This window comes from Hippocampus guttulatus, chromosome 22 (assembly GCF_054856545.1).
Source record: "Hippocampus guttulatus isolate MCC_2025c chromosome 22, RoL_Hgut_1.0, whole genome shotgun sequence".
Lineage (NCBI taxonomy): Eukaryota > Metazoa > Chordata > Actinopteri > Syngnathiformes > Syngnathidae > Hippocampus > Hippocampus guttulatus.
This window is the reverse complement of record NC_141282.1, coordinates 7,395,524-7,414,504: the sequence shown is the minus strand read 5'-3', so window position 1 is coordinate 7,414,504 and position 18,981 is coordinate 7,395,524. Positions and strand designations below refer to the sequence as shown.

At 48.2% G+C, this 18,981-nt stretch overlaps 2 protein-coding genes and 1 long non-coding RNA gene across 8 annotated transcripts; 2 read left to right on the top strand and 1 right to left on the bottom strand.

Moving 5' to 3' along the window:
* The first annotated feature begins 809 nt into the window (after positions 1–809).
* kdm5a (lysine demethylase 5A) lies at positions 810–12,034 on the top strand. Of its 6 annotated transcripts, none has more exons than XM_086103644.1 (29): positions 810–956; positions 1,605–1,682; positions 2,206–2,328; positions 2,520–2,690; positions 2,777–2,947; positions 3,408–3,486; positions 3,571–3,659; positions 3,729–3,887; positions 3,988–4,107; positions 4,240–4,398; positions 4,480–4,661; positions 4,749–4,911; positions 5,313–5,432; positions 5,507–5,701; positions 5,786–5,967; positions 6,041–6,165; positions 6,391–6,541; positions 6,636–6,756; positions 6,864–7,040; positions 7,131–7,309; positions 7,424–7,562; positions 7,813–7,992; positions 8,121–8,681; positions 8,798–8,956; positions 9,046–9,174; positions 9,245–9,392; positions 9,483–9,703; positions 9,791–10,246; positions 11,341–12,034. In XM_086103644.1, exons 1-29 carry the CDS (start codon positions 810–812, stop codon positions 11,623–11,625), a joined length of 5,169 nt encoding a protein of 1,722 aa, XP_085959770.1. In that variant the 3' UTR covers positions 11,626–12,034. The 6 variants fall into 6 exon arrangements, with proteins under 6 accessions (XP_085959770.1, XP_085959771.1, XP_085959769.1 ...); XM_086103645.1 differs by having other exon boundaries at positions 2,768–2,896; XM_086103643.1 differs by having other exon boundaries at positions 2,768–2,947.
* On the bottom strand, positions 9,011–9,898 carry LOC147186361 (uncharacterized). Its single transcript, XR_015099322.1, has 3 exons — positions 9,761–9,898; positions 9,528–9,672; positions 9,011–9,453 (listed from the first exon to the last, which is right to left on the bottom strand). It is a non-coding gene; the product is annotated as an uncharacterized LOC147186361 (long non-coding RNA).
* An 819-nt stretch (positions 12,035–12,853) lies between the features above and the next one.
* LOC147186359 (sodium- and chloride-dependent GABA transporter 2-like) lies at positions 12,854–17,855 on the top strand. Its single transcript, XM_086103648.1, has 15 exons — positions 12,854–13,005; positions 13,084–13,278; positions 13,739–13,873; positions 14,323–14,463; positions 14,530–14,617; positions 14,701–14,833; positions 14,932–15,066; positions 15,541–15,644; positions 15,735–15,859; positions 16,040–16,152; positions 16,242–16,379; positions 16,710–16,812; positions 16,902–17,002; positions 17,078–17,248; positions 17,328–17,855. Exons 1-15 carry the CDS (start codon positions 12,999–13,001, stop codon positions 17,475–17,477), a joined length of 1,839 nt encoding a protein of 612 aa, XP_085959774.1. The 5' UTR covers positions 12,854–12,998; the 3' UTR covers positions 17,478–17,855.
* Positions 17,856–18,981: the final 1,126 nt, after the last annotated feature.

Sequence of the window (18,981 nt, the reverse complement as noted above, 5' to 3'; positions counted from 1 at the left end):
AAATTAATAAAAAGTGACATCAGAAAAAGAACAGTTCGTTTTTTACATTTTAACCGCGACGAGTAACACTTTCATAATCACAATATGTCAAATAAATCCCGGGAAAGCGACGTTTTTAGCCAACGTTAGCTGCGCAACGTTCGGTGGCTAAGCTAACTAAATTCGCCCCTCGGTGCTAGTTTCCCGTACGCATCAATGAATGGCGGAGGCAAATGGAGGCATCTATCAACAATGTACGATAGTCACCTATTTGGATGCATAATGATGGATTTTTATCAGTAGCGGGGGAATACCTCAAGAGGGCATACGCTTCTCGGCGAGAGTCAACTTGATTGAAGTACAGCATCGCGAAGAAATCATGTGTAACTCAGGTACACACACCGAGCTAGGTTAGCACCCACAGCTAACGTCGCTATCCTGGATTGTGTTCTTTCTATTTCCAAGAACTTGTGTGTGTTTGGGAATCAACTTGTGGATCAAGTCGTCCACTCACCCAAGCTGCGTATCTGCGCCGTGAGAGAAGAGGTGTGATGGGGTTTTGGACTGACAGTGGCCTCTGTCCTCTGTAGGAGAGGCGACAAAGCGCCACAAATTCAAGCTTTTTGCATGAATCCGAGCTGGAGTAACGTCCAAAAATCTCCATTTCACCTCTGATCCCAAACGTCATTGACGTGATTTACACAAAGAAGATGATGGAGGAGGTTCCACGCGACGAGGAACATTTGGATCCAGTCATGGCCTGGTGAAAGTAACTTGGGAATATTTAGTAAAACACAATTCTCTTGTCGCCGGGGGAGGAAAAAATAAACATGTCTGCAATCGGTGAGTTTGTGCCCCCCCCTGAATGTCCCGTTTTTGAGCCAAGTTGGGAGGATTTCTCGGACCCTCTTGGATTTATCAACAAGATCCGACCCGTCGCCGAGAAAACTGGCATCTGCAAGATCAGACCACCGCAGGTAAACTGAAAAACACCCACGAAAACAACATATAATAATATTTCCACTTATTGTCTTGTGGGTTATTTTTTTCTTCTGTCGGTCTGTTTTTAGAAAAACAGGACCACTTCCCATCATTCCAATTAGAGGTCACACAAGGCTTCTGTTGTGTACCCCATCAGTCAAACTCTTCCATTTTATGTAACATGGCGTAATCGTATATCAGCACCCCCAAAATCTTCTCTCCATCCATCCACAAAAGGTGGAAAATAGTGAGAAATACCACTCAACATTTGATGTATTCAGCTAGCTAATTTACGTTAGCAACGTCAACTCGACGTTGGGCCTCAGGTAGCCCAGTCACGCCTCACTTTATTGTCATCGGGTACGTGGGCCCAAAAGCAACCTTTAGAAACTTGAGCAATTACCTTGAACGCACGATTATTGTTTTATACGAAAGAGGACCTTTAAAACCAAACTTAAAAAAAAAACAGCTATGAAAAAGTGGGCAGGGCGAGGACGGACCAGATCCCACTTCAAAGTCACAATTTCCTCCAAACGTCGTGCGCCACTGGCTAGGAAAAGTCACCGTGATCAAGCCTCTTATTTTACTTTTATGCGTCAAGTAATGTTCCTTTTTTTTTTTTACTGTCCCCCGTCTTCAATAAGGACTGGCAGCCTCCGTTTGCGTGCGACGTGCGTCACTTCCGGTTCACTCCTCGCGTACAAAGATTGAATGAACTTGAGGTGAGTTTATCATCATGACAAAATGTGTGAAGTGGTATGTGTGCTTCCTGCTTTTATGGGCGTTTATTTCTTTCAAGAAATCAATATCGGTACTCTGTATAGGTATATTCAGTGTACAGACAATAACATTGCATCTTGGTGACATACAAAGGCACCCCATCAGTCACGTTCCGATATTTTTGCAATTTGGGTGGCTTCAAACAAAAGTTGTTTAACACTTCTGACGTGAATGCCATCAAATAAATGCTGACATTTTGAACTTTTATTTCATATGCATTCTTTGATTTGAAACCCAAATGTCTTCAATATGCAAAGAAAACAAAGGAATTGACCCTGCTGTTGGAATACGTTTGGATGGCACTGTATCGCAGCACTTTTTAAATGAACCAAATGTTCCCACTAATTGGGTTTTGGGCACCTAGTTTATTGGAATGCATGAGGAAAATGAAGATGATTGGAATAGGTGGGTGGTGTGGACCTGTGCTGTCCTATCAGTTCAGATTTTCTCTCCTTTTGGGTCCAGGCACTCACTCGGGTAAAGCTCAACTTCCTGGATCAAATAGCAAAGTTCTGGGAGCTGCAAGGATGCAAGATTCGTTTCCCACACGTGGAGCGAAAGGTCCTGGACCTGTATCAACTCAGCAAGGTAAACCTGGAGTCGATTGCATGGAGCATTCGATTAGTCTGCGACCAGTCCAGGGTGTGTACCCTGCCGACCGGCCAAAGACAGCTGGGATAGGCTCCAGCATGCCCGCGACCCTCGTGAGGATAAAGCGCTTCGGAGAAGGGACGGATGAATTCTATTTATTAGTGTAAAAATGTTTTGCACATGTTCAGGTTGTGTCATCCGAAGGGGGCTTTGTGACCGCGTGTAAAGAAAAGAGGTGGTCCAAAGTGAGCAGCCGAATGGGCTTCCCGCCAGGGAAAGGCACCGGCTCACTCCTTCGCTCCCACTATGAGAGGATCCTTTACCCCTATGAGCTCTTCCAGTCGGGGGCCACTGTAACTGTAAGGCCGCTCCATTATTCCTCTTTTATGTATTTTTAAATTTGTATTCAAAATCCTCACTTTTTGCCTTCGGTTAGGGCATCCAGCAACTATACGAGGAGGGAGACGACTTTGAGGAAGTGGACGAGGGAGTTGGCGAGGAGGCAGTGGAGGAGGACGACCCAGAGGAAAACGAGGACAAAGACGGAGAGCTTGGTGCGGCGCAGGTGAAAGAGCGTCCTCTGGCCGAAAGACGCTCAAGGCGACTTAAGTCGGAGGTGGGGATCGAGAAGGAGTGACACTTGTAAAACTGCATTTTATAGTACACCGAATAATAGAACTTGTTTCAAGTTCACAGTTTTTAACACAACACTTTCAAATTCTGAACTGCATTTTATGCCTTGGCTATTAGTGTACACGCCGTCATAAACTAGTACAGCAACTTAAAACGCCGGAGGGAGGGGAGGGGGGGTCACACTTTGTCATCGGTGGGACTGGGGGTCGCCACTTTGGACCACACACTTCCTAACCAAATGTCAGACAAAAAAAATGCTCTTTAAAGATGAAGAAAATACATGCTCTTAATATGTCGACATTTTTCAATGCCAAAACAAAAGCTCCACTGTCCGATATTCGTCTGTTTGTTACACAATTAAAAGGAGCATAAAGTACTGAAACGAAAAGAAGTTTCGAAAAAGGTTCACTTGATTTTTGTTGTTGTTGTTGTTCTCTCTCTAGAGGGAAAACAAAGAGCCCAAAGGCCTCAAACTCTTTGCTACCAGTCCCAAGTTGGTGGACTTGGAAATTGTGTCGACAGGTGAGAAATATATGGATTGGCCTGCCTTTTTATTTGCCTCGTCAAATGCAGTCATCGTCCAAAAACGGTTTCTCTCCTTATTAGATGACGGCTACAAGAAACATCGTCACCTCAAAGCTCAAGCCTTCGCCATCAAAATGAGACCGCGCAAGGAGACGCTCGAAGTCAACTTTGTAAGTGTCGCACTGCAGTTTTGTGGCGTGGGGATCTGCTTTCCGTGCTTGAAGATGACGCTCTCCCAGATCGACCTCTACTTCTGTCTGATGTGCGGACGTGGCGACGAGGAGGACCGCCTGCTGCTGTGCGACGGCTGCGACGACAGCTACCACACCTTCTGCCTGATTCCACCTCTGCAAGATGTGCCCAAAGGTGACTGGCGCTGCCCCAAGTGTGTCGCAGAGGTAAAACGCGCACAACTACGCAGATCGATTTTCCCGTCTGTATTTTTTTCTTCCAATGTATTTTTTTTTTTTCTCCCCAACCCCTCTTTTGTCTACGTAGGAGTGCAGTAAACCCAGAGAGGCGTTTGGCTTTGAGCAGGCTGTGAGGGAATACTCGCTCCAGAGCTTCGGAGAGATGGCCGACCAGTTCAAGTCGGACTATTTCAACATGCCGGTCCATGTGTGTAAAAGGATTGCTGAATGATTTTGAAAAATAACCTCCTCCGCACAAAGTGCTTTTTAACGAGCACTAAACTGATCGCAGTACTTTGTGATCTCAGTGTTGTACTAAGAGTTGGTTTTCATTTCACAGATGGTGCCCACCGAGCTGGTAGAGAAAGAGTTCTGGCGCCTGGTGAGCAGCATCGAGGAGGACGTCATCGTGGAGTACGGCGCCGACATCAGCTCGAAGGATGTGGGCAGCGGGTTCCCCGTTCGAGACGGCAAGAGGAGGCTCCTGGGAGATGAGGAGGTGAGTTCAAAACAAGACGGCTTTGCACATAACGGACTCAATTTTTTTTTAAAATGGCACATCTTTTGCTGTTCCCGCCAGGAGTACGCCAACTCTGGATGGAATCTGAACAACATGCCAGTGTTGGAGCAGTCGGTCCTCACGCACATCAACGTGGACATCTCGGGCATGAAGGTGCCCTGGCTCTACGTCGGCATGTGTTTCTCCTCCTTCTGCTGGCACATCGAGGACCACTGGAGTTACTCCATTAATTTCCTCCATTGGTGAGATTGTTGAAAAGACGCTGGTCACCGTCACCCGTGGCAAAAAAAAAAAAAAAAAGAGTTGCAACTTTTGTCTTCCGACATCAGGGGCGAGCCCAAGACTTGGTATGGAGTGCCAGCGTCCGCGGCGGAGCAGCTCGAGGCGGTGATGAAAAAGTTGGCTCCGGAGCTGTTTCAATCGCAGCCGGACCTCCTCCATCAACTGGTCACCATCATGAACCCCAACGTCCTCATGGAGCACGGCGTGCCTGTATGTGACCGAGACCCGACACTAGATCATGCTCGTTCGAGTTGCAAAAAGGTGCAAAAGTTGTGGTTCAATATGGCAAGTTAAAGATGGGGACTTTTAGAAAGGTATTGGATTCAAGCATCAATGTTTTTTATATGTAAGCAAAGCTCCCTGGGCACTTGAACATCATTTGTTAGTAGAACTTTATGGAACAAACAGTCATTTCATTAAAGAACCAAAATATATTACAAACCTGATCTACCAAAATAGAGCCAATGCCGCCATCTGCTGGCCATAAAAAAAACAATCGACAGTGTCCAACTAGAAAATGCACAGATTATTATTATGATGATTTATTTTTTTATTATTTTTTTAACTGCGGTGCTTTTTATAAAGTGTGTGTGGTTTGATCCCTTTTGTAGGTGTACAGGACCAATCAGTGCGCAGGGGAGTTTGTGGTCACCTTTCCGCGAGCCTACCACAGCGGATTCAACCAGGGCTACAATTTTGCAGAGGCTGTGAACTTCTGCACCGCTGACTGGGTGAGGTTTCCTACATCCGCAAACACTGCGGAATAACTTCCCTCTCAATCTGAATCTGGATCCGTCCTTCCCAGTTACCAATGGGCCGTCAGTGCGTGGCCCACTACCGACGCCTTCGCCGTTACTGCGTCTTCTCGCATGACGAGCTGCTTTGCAAGATGGCCGCTGATCCGGAGAGCCTGGACGTGGAGCTGGCCGCGGCCGTTGTCAAGGAGATGGGGGAAATGATGGATGAGGAGACTCGTCTTAGAAACACAATCCAAGAAATGGCATGTCACTTATTGAACATTTGAGATTCCCGTTCGCCTGCTCAGGTTATCTATCACAAATGACTTGTTCTCCTTTGCCTGCAGGGGGTGCTGTCTTCTGAGCAGGAAGTTTTTGAGCTGGTCCCGGACGATGAGCGCCAGTGCCACAAGTGCAAGACCACCTGCTTCCTGTCGGCGCTCACCTGCTCTTGTTGTCCCGATCGGCTGGTTTGTCTCCACCATGCAGCAGATCTCTGCGACTGCCCTCTCAGCAACAAGTGCCTCAGGCAAGCTTTTCCGATTTGCTTGCACGACTTTCCTGGCATCCCGCAAAGCTTAGGTAGAAGTTTTCACGTTCAGGTATCGCTACGATTTGGAGGAGCTTCCGGCGATGCTGCAGGGTGTGAAGAATCGTGCGCAGTCATACGACACCTGGGCAAAAAGGATCAATGAAGCTTTGGCTGCAGACCAGAAGAACAAGAAAGGTTTCTCCCTATCTTCCACCTCAATGATTCATGGGGAAATCCGTATCGCGCAAGCTTTTACAGGTCAAATTAAGAAAAAAAAAAGATGTTTTCGAAAAACGCAAAACAGGAATGTGTCCATGAAGCCATCTCTGATTATAACTTGCTCTTGACCAGTGTTATTAGAATAATTGTGAATTGCAGCCCGAATGAATATGTGCCTTCTGTCCTGTCTGTCTCACATAGACCTAATTGAGCTCAAGGTTTTGCTGGAGGACGCAGAAGACAGGAAGTACCCGGAAAATTCTCTGTTCCGTCGCCTCAGAGAAATGGTGAAAGAGGCCGAGACTTGCTCCTCCGTCGCCCAGATGTTGCTCAGCCGCAAGCAGAGACACAGGTAAGGCGACGTCACAAGCAAGACAATTGTCCATTTAAGATCTGGTAACCCCCCCCCCCCCCCCCCCCCCCCCCCCGTCTCCCTCCATCCACAGCAGCCGCTTGCGTTCTGAGAGCAGTCGGACCCGCAGCAAGCTGACCGTGGACGAGCTCAAGGCCTTTGTGGAGCAGCTTTACAGGCTGCCCTGCGTCATCAGCCAGGCCAGACAAGTGAAGGTTCGACCCCGTTTGCGTCACCACGAACGTTGTTTTGACAGTAAAAAAACAAAAAAAAACAAAGTTGGCGCGATAGGATTGTTTGTTCACCTCGCACGTGTTTACAGGAGTTACTCGAGAATGTGGAAGACTTCCACGAGCGAGCCCAGGTCGCGTTGGCCGATGAGCTGCCGGATTCCTCCAAGCTGCAGGCCCTTCTGGACCTGGGCAGCGGCCTGGATGTGGAGCTGCCGGAGCTCCCTCGCCTCAAACAGGAGCTCCAGCAGGCCCGTTGGCTCGATGAGGTTGGCCAATCCGAACGAACCCCTTTTTATTTCGATGTCCGCGTTGTCACAATGTGAAGTCTCCAAATGATTTCTGCCGCCTTTTTCAAGGTGCGGATCACCTTGACGGAGCCTCACCGCGTCACGCTGGAGCTGATGAAGCGGCTCATCGATTCCGGGGTGGGCCTGGCTCCCCATCACGCCGTGGAGAAGGCGATGGCTGAACTGCAGGAGATCCTCACGGTCTCTGAGAAATGGGAGGACAAGGCCCGGGCTTGCTTGCAGGCCAGGTATTTATTGCTCTGCGCTCAATCGCCCGCCGATAACTTGTGGCGTCCGAAGTCGACAGCGTTGCTTCGGAGTCGCATGCGGAGTCACTCCTGCCCGTTTGTCTCGAAACAAAGGCCTCGACACAGCATGGTGACGTTGGAAAGCATCGTGCTGGAGGCCAGGAACATTCCAGCATACCTCCCGAATATTTTGGCTTTACGAGAAGCCCTGCAAAAAGCCAAAGACTGGACTGCCAAGGTGGATGCTATTCAGGTACAGAATCGATTCAATCATAGTCTGATGAAAAAATGGACGGTGGCCACAAATGGCTCCCAGGCCATAGTTTGGACACCTCTGCTGCAGGCCGTTGCAGCCCTTTTCGCGTTGGCTTCAGTTACGCGCAGATTTTCACTTTTTGCAGCAGAGCCGAGCAGCGGTTTTTGGGAATCGGCGCTTTGGTGACGATTTTTTTGAGGGGGGGGGAGGAAGGATCTGTGACGAAGACCTTTGCATCCACACACAGAGCGGGAGTAGCTACGCTTACCTGGAGCAACTGGAGAGCCTACTGGCTCGGGGGCGTTCTATCCCCGTCCGTCTCGATCCGCTGGCCCAGGTGGAGTCTCAGGTGGCCTCGGCGCGAGCCTGGAGGGAGAGGACCGGCCGAACCTTTCTCAAAAAGAACTCGACATACACACTACTGCAGGTGAGACGTCGTATCTCAGGTTAGGGCTGGGCGGGGCAGAAAACGGACTATTTTTGTGCCGTCGTGGTTCCCTCGTTGGATTGAAACCCATGAACACCCCCTTGTGATGGTTCACATGGCCTTTGAAGGTTCTCAGTCCTCGCGTGGACATCGGCGTGTACGGCAACAGCAAGAGCAAGCGGAAACGAGTGAGGGAGCTCATGGAGAAGGAGCGAGGAGGTTTCGACCCCGACATCCTGAGCGACCTGGACGAGAGCCCGGATGAGGCGCGAGACCCCTCCGCCGTCGTCGCCGCCTTCAAAGCCAAAGAGCAGAAAGAGGTGGAGGCCATCCACTCGCTGCGCGCCGCCAACCTGGCCAAGATGGCCATGGCCGACCGAATCGAGGAAGTCAAGTTCTGCCTCTGCCGGAAGACGGCCAGCGGCTTCATGCTGCAGTGCGAGCTGTGCAAGGACTGGTTCCACGGCGTGTGCGTGCCTCTGCCCAAGACGGGAACGCAGAAGAAGCTTGGCGCCGGTTGGCAGAGCAATAGCAAGGACTCCAAATTTCTCTGCCCGCTGTGTCAACGATCGAGGCGGCCCAGGTTGGAGACCATTCTGTCTCTGCTGGTGTCGCTGCAGAAGCTTCCCGTCAGACTACCGGAAGGGGAGGCCCTCCAGTGTTTAACTGAGCGGGCAATGAGCTGGCAGGTACGCGCTTTTTGGGGGCCACGGACCCCTCACATGGGAGACATCTCTTCAGATGAGCCTTTAAAAAAAAAAGAAAAACTGGGGAACTTTGAACTAATTGCCTACGTTACTACCAGGACCGGGCCCGTCGAGCTCTGGCCACAGAGGAACTGTCGTCCGCCCTGGCCAAGCTGTCCGTTTTGAGCCAGCGCATGGTGGAGCAAGCCGCGCGGGAGAAGACGGAGAAGATCATCAACGCCGAGCTGCAAAAAGCCGCAGCCAACCCAGACTTGCAGGTCAGAGAGATGAACGCTAAGTTTTATTGGTTAAAGAAAAAAAAAAAAACGAGCGATTATTTGACAGAGCCTTTATTGGTGTCTTCTAGGGTCACATCCAGACCTTCCAGCAGTCAGGCTTCAGCAGAGCCACGTCGCCTCGCCAGTCTGTGGACTACGACGACGAGGAGACCGACTCAGATGAGGACATCCGGGAGACGTATGGTTACGACACAAAGGTAAACGTCCGCATTACATCGTTCGAAGGTGCACGATGAGTCCGTGGAATTCCCAACGCTGCGTTTCCAGGACTCGGGCGAAGTGAAGCCGTACCTCTTCTGCGACGACGAGATCCCAGTTAAGTCGGAAGAGGTGGTCAGTCACATGTGGCCGAGTGCCACGCCCTCCTTCTGCGCCGAACACGCCTACTCCTCAGCTTCCAAGTCTGTTGTGCAAAGTGAGCCGTCACTCTTCTCTCATAGGCGTTCTCAAACCAGCGTTTGGCATGACACAAAATACTAAAAGAAGGGAAAAAAATGTGTTCCAGATGTGGGAACGCCAAGAAAGCAGCCCAGGAAGACTCCTCTGGTACCTCGCAGTCTGGAGCCGCCGGTGCTGGAACTGTCTCCGCAAGCCAAGGCCCAGCTGGAGGAGCTGATGATGCTGGGCGACCTGCTGGAGGTGTCTCTCGATGAGACCCAGCACATCTGGAGGATCCTGCAGGCCACGCATCCCCCCTTGGAGGAGAGATTCCTTCAGGTTATGGAGGTATCGGCACCGATTAAAAAGAAAAAAAAAATTCTAAACGAGAAAATAGGGCTTCACCGGATCTACTCTGACTTGTCTCTTTCGCAGCCTGACGACGGCCCAATGGAGAAGTCTCTGAAAATCAAGATCAAGGATTCAGAGAAGAAGAGGAAGCGGAAGTTGGAGCGAGCCGAGCACCACCACCATCACCACATGCTCATATCGTCCGCCGGCGCCCGACCGTCCAAGTCCAAGGAGCTGAAAAGGGCCGGCCAGGAGCTCGGCCTCGGGGGCAAAGCCAAGAAGAAGAAGCTGAAACTGGGCCTGGATAAGAACCGGGAGATGAAGCAGCTGGCTAAACGTTTAGCCAAGGAGGAGAAAGAGAGGAAGCGGAAGGAGAAAGCGGCCGCCAAGGCAGAGGCCATCAGAGAGGGACTGGAGAAGAGGAAGGAGAAGAAGATTCTCGACATTCCCTCCAAGTACGAGTGGTCCGGTGCCGAAGACTCCAACGACGAGAACGCCGTGTGCGCCGCCAAAAACTGCCAAAGACCGTGTAAAGACAAGGTGAGGACCGAGAGACTCTGAATCACACTCAGGATTCCATGCGTCAGCACATCATGTTTAGGTTGTCCGCAAGTCACATTGTACCAAGGCAGATCATTAATAGACACATTGATGGATTACATGTTAACAGTGTTAACAGAAGTCACACGTGAGCGTGTGATGTTAGCAATATTTGACACCGTTTGTACGTAAAAGTACATATTAGATGCACGAGCTTAAGTGCTTGGACTATAAAACTCGGGGGCGGGTTATTAATGTGAACTAAAACTACTGAAAAAAAAAAGTAAAACAAAAATTGAGAAAACATTTTGTTCATGAAAAATGCTTCTCCAAAAATGACATTTTTTTAAACTACCGTAGCCATAATGATCTGATAAAAGAAAGAGAGAAATTAATATGGACAATAGAAAAATTCTATAAAATTGGTTTAAAGTTATTATTGGTTAAATTATTATTTTTAAATGTGTGTATATATATATATAAATTTATCTATAAATTTTTATTTACAATAAATAAAAAACTAAAGCATTCATAATGAGATTTATTGAAAGAAAAAAAAAACATTGACCAGTAATTTTTTTTTTTTTAAAAAGCTGCTCAAACTCTAATTCTGAAGAATTTTGATCCCCATTTGTTTCAGCGACAGGTTTCCCATATTTGTCGTATGCTTCGAAGTTAATCACAAACATGTTCCTGAAATGTACCTCATGGAAGTTGACAGTATATCCGCTGGTGACAACAACACTAGAACACCTGAAAGAGATTCACACATCACATATTAACAGGCCTAGTCGGTCGGCTTGGTCCTTTCACGAGACGCCACATGGGGTGAGCCACCAGGTTAACGAATGGCTAGTCTGCCGCGGCCAATCACAGCACTGGAATCGGGTAGGCTTGCCGCACAGGCGTAATTTTATATACATGCACTTGTGACTATGTTGCGCTCGACTGTATGTCCCTAGTTCTCAAACCGGTGTCCCCGCGCCCCTCGCAGTGGCCAAACGGTAACGTGGGGCGAGTCCGCAAAATCATTTGGCGATGATGCGTTTGAGCTATAAATCGACAAGTACGTTTCCTTCCTTTCCGTCCTCAAGGTGGACTGGGTGCAATGCGACGGCGGCTGCGACGAGTGGTTCCACCAAGTCTGCGTGGGGGTCTCGTGCGAAATGGCGGAGAACGAAGACTACATCTGCGTGGACTGCTCCCTCAAGGCCGTCGGGCCGAGGCGGGGAGGCGGCGCGGCCGAGGTGGAGGTGGCCGAGGAAACCGTGGTGGTGCTGGCCGCGCCGAGCCTGCTGACGGCCGCCGGCGCCTCGTGGTCCCGCCCCGTCGCCGCCGTCCGTCTAACCCCAGCGGAGGATCCTCAGCACAACAGTTAGCACTACGTCAGGCGTCGCAAACTGACTTTAAACGCCGAGTCCAGGATGGTGAACTAGCTTCGACGTCGAAGCTATTTCTTCAACTTCCTGTATCATAAACCTCAACACACAAATATTTTCCAGCCTTCTTGGACCGAAGCAGAGTTTTAGCCCCGAGAACCATCTTCCCGGATCTCCCACGCTTTCAATGACCCGTCACCACTCAATCAGCCAACACGTGTCGTGTTTCAACAAAACTACTCCACCTTTCTGTGCGGCCCTTCCAAGACTCGTCTGGAGGACGAAATGGTTGTAATGTAGTCGAATTATTTATAATGTATATAGCTCAAAAGCAATTAAAATAATGGTTTGTGTCTTTTTTTTTTGGTTTTGTTTTCTCACCTTTTAATAAACGATTCCTAGTCAAACAGTTGCTGTTTACCGATGTACTTTTTTTTTTTTTTTTTTTTTCCACCTTAATGGTTCCATCATGCTAGATGCAGCGCGGTTGATCTATTTTGTCTTTTGCAGAACGGAATGCCGTGGAGGAGGAGGAGGAGGGGTTGGCGACTCATAACTTAGCCCAGGGTACATTCTGGCACAAACTCGCCTCAGCCGCTTTTGCCGTCTCTGTCTGAGTGAGTCACAGCCAAGGAGATTGTTACGATTTTCTTAGCACTCGTTTGCATGTGACTCTAACGTACAAAAACATCCTTTTATGTACAGTACATCGGCGATTTATTGTAAAACAGATGAAGTTTGTGCTTCTTTGTTAACAAATACACGAGAAGAGGATCTTGAAGAGAAAAAAAATCGCATCTTAAATTGCGATATTGAGCAAAAAAAGTCACAATTAGGTTATTTTTTTCGACATCGTTCAGTCCCACCTGTCACTATACGACAGTGGCATAGAAAGTCAATGCCAAGGACGTGTTTTTCATGGTTTTTAATAATCCAGGCATTCGATGCCAGCTACGTTTACTTTTCGGGTCAAGAAGGGTCTGTAAACGGCTGGCGCTCATTTAACTAAGCGGTGATAATCTCTTCAAGCATCGGCGCTCCAGATTTCAATTTCTGTTCAATAGCATATGATGCACAAATACCGCAAATGACAAGGTCACACTTTTCGCAACTCAGGTGGTCTTCTATGTCCGGCCCCATCAATTCCACTGTCAAGTGTAAGCGATGCACTTTGCTCGTAAGCGACCACGTGATAGCAAAGACAGTGGAGGCTGGCCTAAGTTTAGCATTTCAAGCCCAAGCCTCCTCCTTCTCCTCCTCCTCCTCCTTCCTCCCCACCACCCCCAACTCTGTACTTAAATTCTAAATCTTGAGCATTTACTGCTAAACCACCTGAAGCAAGCGCACACGTGAGGCGTACGAGGACAAATTCAATGATGGGTAAGCTCAACGACGCCCGGTTTTGCTTCTGTGCCCCGTCCAAAATCCACTTGCAATCTTTTGACTTGTCCCCCTTAGGGGACGCTGCCAAGGCGGGCCTCCGCAATGGTGTCGCCGTCCAGGCACCGGAGCCGCTGCCCCCCTCGGAGGTGAAGATGGAGGAGAGGGGCCAGTGGAGCAACAAGGTGGAATTCATCCTGTCCGTTGCCGGATCCATCATCGGCCTGGGCAACATGTGGCGCTTCCCGTACCTCTGCTACAAGAACGGAGGAGGTGAGTGTTAAGAGAAGGAAGAAATCCAAATGTTTGTTTCAGACAATACAAAACAAAGCCCCTCATGCCCCCAACGGTTGTTTACGACACCTGCTGTTTTGTTTCAATGGAAATGAGTTCCCTTCTTCCCCGCATGCAAATGTCCTTTTAAAGAATTCATTTTTACCCTTTTTGGGGAGAGGGGGGGGGGTGGTTGCAGAAACAGCGTGTGCTCACTCTCCTCACTCTGCCTCCGCATGGTGGCGGGGTCAAAGTTCAGGGCCTCGCAGGGTCACACAGCTGTTGTTGCTCCTCGCTCACAGCAGCTGTCCCCGCCGAGAGTTGGAAATGTGAGCGCGCCGCCAAACATCCCGGGGCCACCCATCGGGGCGAAAGAAGACCCATCCGGCTTAACTTTCAGTGAAAAGTGCTCCGACGGAACCCCGAAATAAATGTGCGTCTGCTTTCTCCACTCCCCGAGGTGCCTTCCTCATCCCGTACCTCATCTTCCTATTCGCCTGTGGCGTTCCCGTCTTCTTCCTGGAGACGGCCCTGGGCCAGTTCACCAGCGAGGGAGGCATCACCTGCTGGAGAAAAATCAGCCCCTTGTTTGAAGGTACGTGTGCTAGCTACAAGGAGGAGTCACTCCAAAAAAAAAGTATGAGTAAATGTAATGGAACAGAGGTTACACACTACACACCCCTTTTTATGATATTAAAAAAAGAAATGAGACCAAGATCAATCATTTCAAAATATGTTCCACCATTAAGAGTTTTCATATACGTTGTATCGTACTATTAGCATATTTTTAAACTGATAAAACACTGGCTTTGTCTTACACTGGCTCCCATTTAGCGAGAGAATACATCTTCAAATTCCGCTACTGTGCTAATGGAGCCCAGAGTTCAAAGCAAACACGGTGAAGCGGAATTTTGCCGTTATGCTGCACGGAAATGGAATCGGCTGCAAACGGAAGCGAAGTCAAAATGCTTTTAAATCTGGCTTACGATTTTAAAGAATTGTTTTCTGTATTTCCTATCTTGTTCCCTGATCCATATTCTTCAGGTCTTGGCTACGGCACCCAAGTGATAGTGACCCTGCTGAACTTCTACTACATCGTGGTCCTGGCTTGGGGCATGTTCTATCTGTCTTTCTCCTTCTCCTGGGATCTGCCGTGGTCTTCCTGCAACAACTCGTGGAACACGGGTAAAAGGGGTTGTCGGACGCGTTCATTTCGTAGCAACGCTTCCGAGTGACAAATTTCTTCCCCAGAAAACTGCGTGGAGTTCCAGAGGAGAAACGCCTCCGTCAACCAAACGATCCCCCCCAATGCCACGTCTCCGGTCATGGAGTTCTGGGAGTGAGTTGTCAAGTTGTGACGCTGGAGCACACGTGCCGGGCCCGCTCTTGACAGGTGGACGCTTTTCTTTTTGGTCTCGACAGGAGACGAGCGCTGAGGATCTCGCCGGGCATCGAGCTCATGGGCTCGCTCAACTGGGACCTGGTCCTGTGTCTGTTCCTCGCCTGGGTCATGTGCTACTTCTGCATCTGGAAGGGGGTCAAATCCACAGGAAAAGTGGGTGGGAAGTGGAAAGTGTCCCTTTTATTTATTTAGGGTTGACGAATATGCAGACACCGCTGGTGGCTTTTTTTTTCTCCTCTTCGTCGATTTAGGTGGTCTACTTCACGGCAACCTTCCCCTATCTGATGCTTATCGTGCTGCTGGTGAGGGGACTCACCCTACCCGGTGCAGGGATCGGGATTCAGTTTTACCTCTACCCTGATTTAGGACGTCTGGCAGACCCGCAGGTACCAAAACGCCGCACTTGATGCGGGACTTTGTGAGTCAAAAAATCCAAACGAGAGGCTTTTAGTGTCGTCTCCCCTGCTGGCGAGGATGCACCAGATGCGGGTCCCCCGTGGCTCTTTGGGGGAGACCCGCTGCGTCCATCTGCGTTGGAAACCGGGACGGTAAACAGGACAGCGAGTCGCGGACGGGCCTCGCAGTTTTGCCCAATCGCTGTGGTCGCAGCCTGTTTTGAAACACTAGAAACTGCCGTGTTGTGCTTCCTGGAAGCTTGGTTTAATAATTATTCAAGTAAGCAAGACCAACATCATCCATCTGCAATCGTCAATGATTATGCATTGGCATCCTCTGGATTATGTAACCACTGCATGCCATGTTGCATTTTGTACGGTCTTGCTATCGAATGACGTGCATTTGTATGCTTTTTCCTACTTTTTAATGACTCGCCCATTTTTCTCTTTTTTTTTTTTTTTAAGGTATGGATGGATGCTGGGACCCAAATCTTCTTCTCCTATGCTATTTGCTTAGGCTCGTTGACAGCTCTAGGCAGCTATAACAAATACAACAACAACTGCTACAGGTAGGGCCGAATTCTTCCACTCACGTGTATCAACATCTGGTATGCAAAAAAAAAAAAAAGGCAAAATGAAGTAAATTGTCTGTTTTGCAGAGATTGCCTGGCCTTGTGCTTTCTAAACAGCGGGACCAGTTTTGTGGCTGGATTTGCAATTTTCTCCATTCTGGGCTTCATGTCTTATGAGCAGAATGTTCCCATCTCTGAGGTGGCTGAATCTGGTGAGGTTGATTAGCAACGCGGTGCCCCCCCACCCACACATGTATTTATTAAAGCCCACTTTTATGAATTCCTTAGCGCCAGTGAGAAGGGGGAAAAAAAGTATTTATTTATTATTATTATTTTTAATACTGTCTGGAATGCGAGAGTAATTCATGACATTGATTGGTTGCCCGTTGCAGGCCCGGGTTTAGCCTTCATTGCTTACCCGCGTGCTGTGACCATGATGCCCTTCTCTCCCCTGTGGGCCGCTCTCTTCTTCATCATGATTGTTTTTCTTGGGCTGGACAGTCAGGTGAGATGATTTGACTCCGCCCTGTGAATTCATGAAAGGTTCCACTGTAACGATTAAAGTTTTTTTTATTATTATTATTTTTTTTTTAGTTTGTGTGCGTCGAGAGCCTGGTGACCGCCATCGTCGACATGTACCCGGCCACCTTCCGCCGTAAAAACCGCCGGGAGCTTTTCCTCCTCGTTGTGGTCTTTCTCTCTTTCCTTGTGGGCCTCATTATGCTCATGGAGGTAGGGCTCGGAATGCAACATACAGCCCATAGTGCGGGGAGCCGCCTCTGCTGATGGTCAATATTAAAAAAAAAAAAAATCTGCCTTGGGTGTTTTTGCCGAGAAAAAAAATCACTGCACAGCTGGAAGTGTCATTTTGTATGTAAGTTTAGCTTCAGTCTCTATGTTCTAACATTATCATTTCGAATGTAGCTATACCTAATAACCATGGATGACCGTTTTTATCATACTTATTAAATGTGGCAGAATTCACAGAAGGTGCTTGATTCATGAAATTTCCCGGGGATGTCTGCTTGAAGTGAACATTTGTGTGCGTGTTGTTTTTCACAGGGTGGCATGTACGTCTTCCAGCTCTTTGATTACTACGCTGCTAGTGGCATGTGTCTTCTCTTTATGGGCCTCTTTGAGACTGTCTGCATTGCCTGGGTCTACGGTAAGCTGCCATCAGACGGCAAAGTATTGTAAGTTAAAAAAAAAAAAAAAACAACTTTTGGTCCCCTCCCCCCAAATGGGACTCTCCAGGTGCTGATCGCTTTTATGACAACATCGAAGACATGATCGGCTACCGTCCTGGGCCTTACATCAAGTACTGCTGGATGTTCTTCACCCCGGCCACGTGTATTGTGAGTTTCAACTTTACCTAGCTTGCGGCACAAAATACATGATGAGTTATGAGTTTCGTTGATCGTCCCCCTCAGGGTACTTTTGCCTTCTCCCTCATTAAATACACTCCGCTAAAATACAACAATGAGTATGTGTATCCGTGGTGGGGCTACGTCATTGGCTGGCTACTGGCTCTCTCCTCCATGGTCTGCATCCCACTGTGGATGGCGTATAAGATCAGCACCACACAGGGAACGTTCAGGGAGGTAATGCACTTGGGTGTTTTCATAACGTATTAAAATACATACAGTGCGCCAGCGGCATCTCTTGATCGTTTCTTAACAGCGCATCCAGCTGCTCATCACACCATCTGAGGACTTGCCCAAAACCAAAAGAGAGCAAGAGAGGTTGCTGGCCATTTTTGCCCCGGAGGAAGACAGCAGCAGGAATAAAAATGGCTACCATCCTGTGTCGGAGCAAGATTCAAACTTATGAAGCACAAGTGGAGCCACACGGGTGGATTTTGGTTCAGTTTTAAGAGCTGAATAGAATTAAAGTTGACAGTTGAATCACTAACAGCTTGCTTGGGAATGCAGCCCACCCTCTGTATCCAGTAGCGCTATGCGGCTCCAAAGCCTTATTTGTATGATAATATTGTATTATCATGAGGTGATTTGGCATATTTGTCCTTTGTATTTCCAAGTATGCAATTTTATTTTATGAAATTTGATGGAAATATGCAACGTCAACAAGATTTCTGTGCTCACTGTTGTAGAACGACGACGTCAATGAAGTCTCTTATTTTATACTGTGACAAATTGTCTGTACAAAGAAATTTCAAAGTGTCTTTTTAAATAAACATGGAAAATCCAAGCTGGAAGCGCATTGATTTTTGTGACAGGAATGCACAACATGAGATACTGTAGTTTTGTGCCGTCCTTGAATGGTAATTTTTTTTTATGAGAGAGCCCAGTGGAGGTTCTGGATCAATTTCACTGAGGGGGCCGGGCTGGGGCCAGGGGTTTTGATGGGGGGGCACATTCAACCCAGGGCTAAAAAGACAGATTCGAAATCTTATTTGACTTTTTATTTCTTCAAACTTTGAAATTGTAGTCATAACATTACAGTGATGAGAAAAAAACTGTATTAGGAGGGCTAAAATGTCTGCAAGCGTAACAATACGCCGTGTCCATCTGTTGAGAATATTCAAGCCAGGGGATGCTATGGTACCAGCCTGCCGGGGACAAAAATTGCAAATACACTGACGCTAGATGTTTTACATGCATATAATTATCCAAATTTTAAAAGGCAATGTCTTATATATTGATCCTGTTAAATAAAAATTAAAATAAAAAGGGAGACTAAAAAAGTTACACACGCACGCACGCACACACACACACACACACACGCGCACAAACACGCGCACACACGCACACACGCACGCACACGTCGTGGTAATTTCCTTCTCTGCGGACTGCTTCTCATTTTCCCGCTCATTTTTAAGTAGTGCAGCGCACTAAAGGGTCCGACGAGAATGTTAAATCACGCACTTTCGATCCATCTTTCGCGTCGGCGACTCGGCGCGACTGCGTAATCTACGTTCGGAGGGGGGGGCCACAGGGGGGGTGGAATCAGTGCTACAGGGGCACTGGCCCCCGTTGCCCCCCCCCCCCCCCAGAACCGCCACTGAGAGAGCCGTGTGCACTGGAAAAATAAATCGCAGTATGTGATTAGTTTGTTTGCTTGAAACCGTTTCTTTTTGGGTTAGGATAGTGGGTCCTACATGCAGGGAGAAGTGCATACAAGTTCAGGCGATGTCACATTTAATGAATGTGCACTTCTATTTTGTACAATAAACATCAAATGACTCATCTGTCAATATATTACAGCCTAAACACTTGTCATCATTTTCAAAAAAGAAATGACACAACTTCAACATGACGTATGCCCTCCTTTCGAAATGATGCCGTTACTCCTTCCCGATTGGCTGAAAATTCCC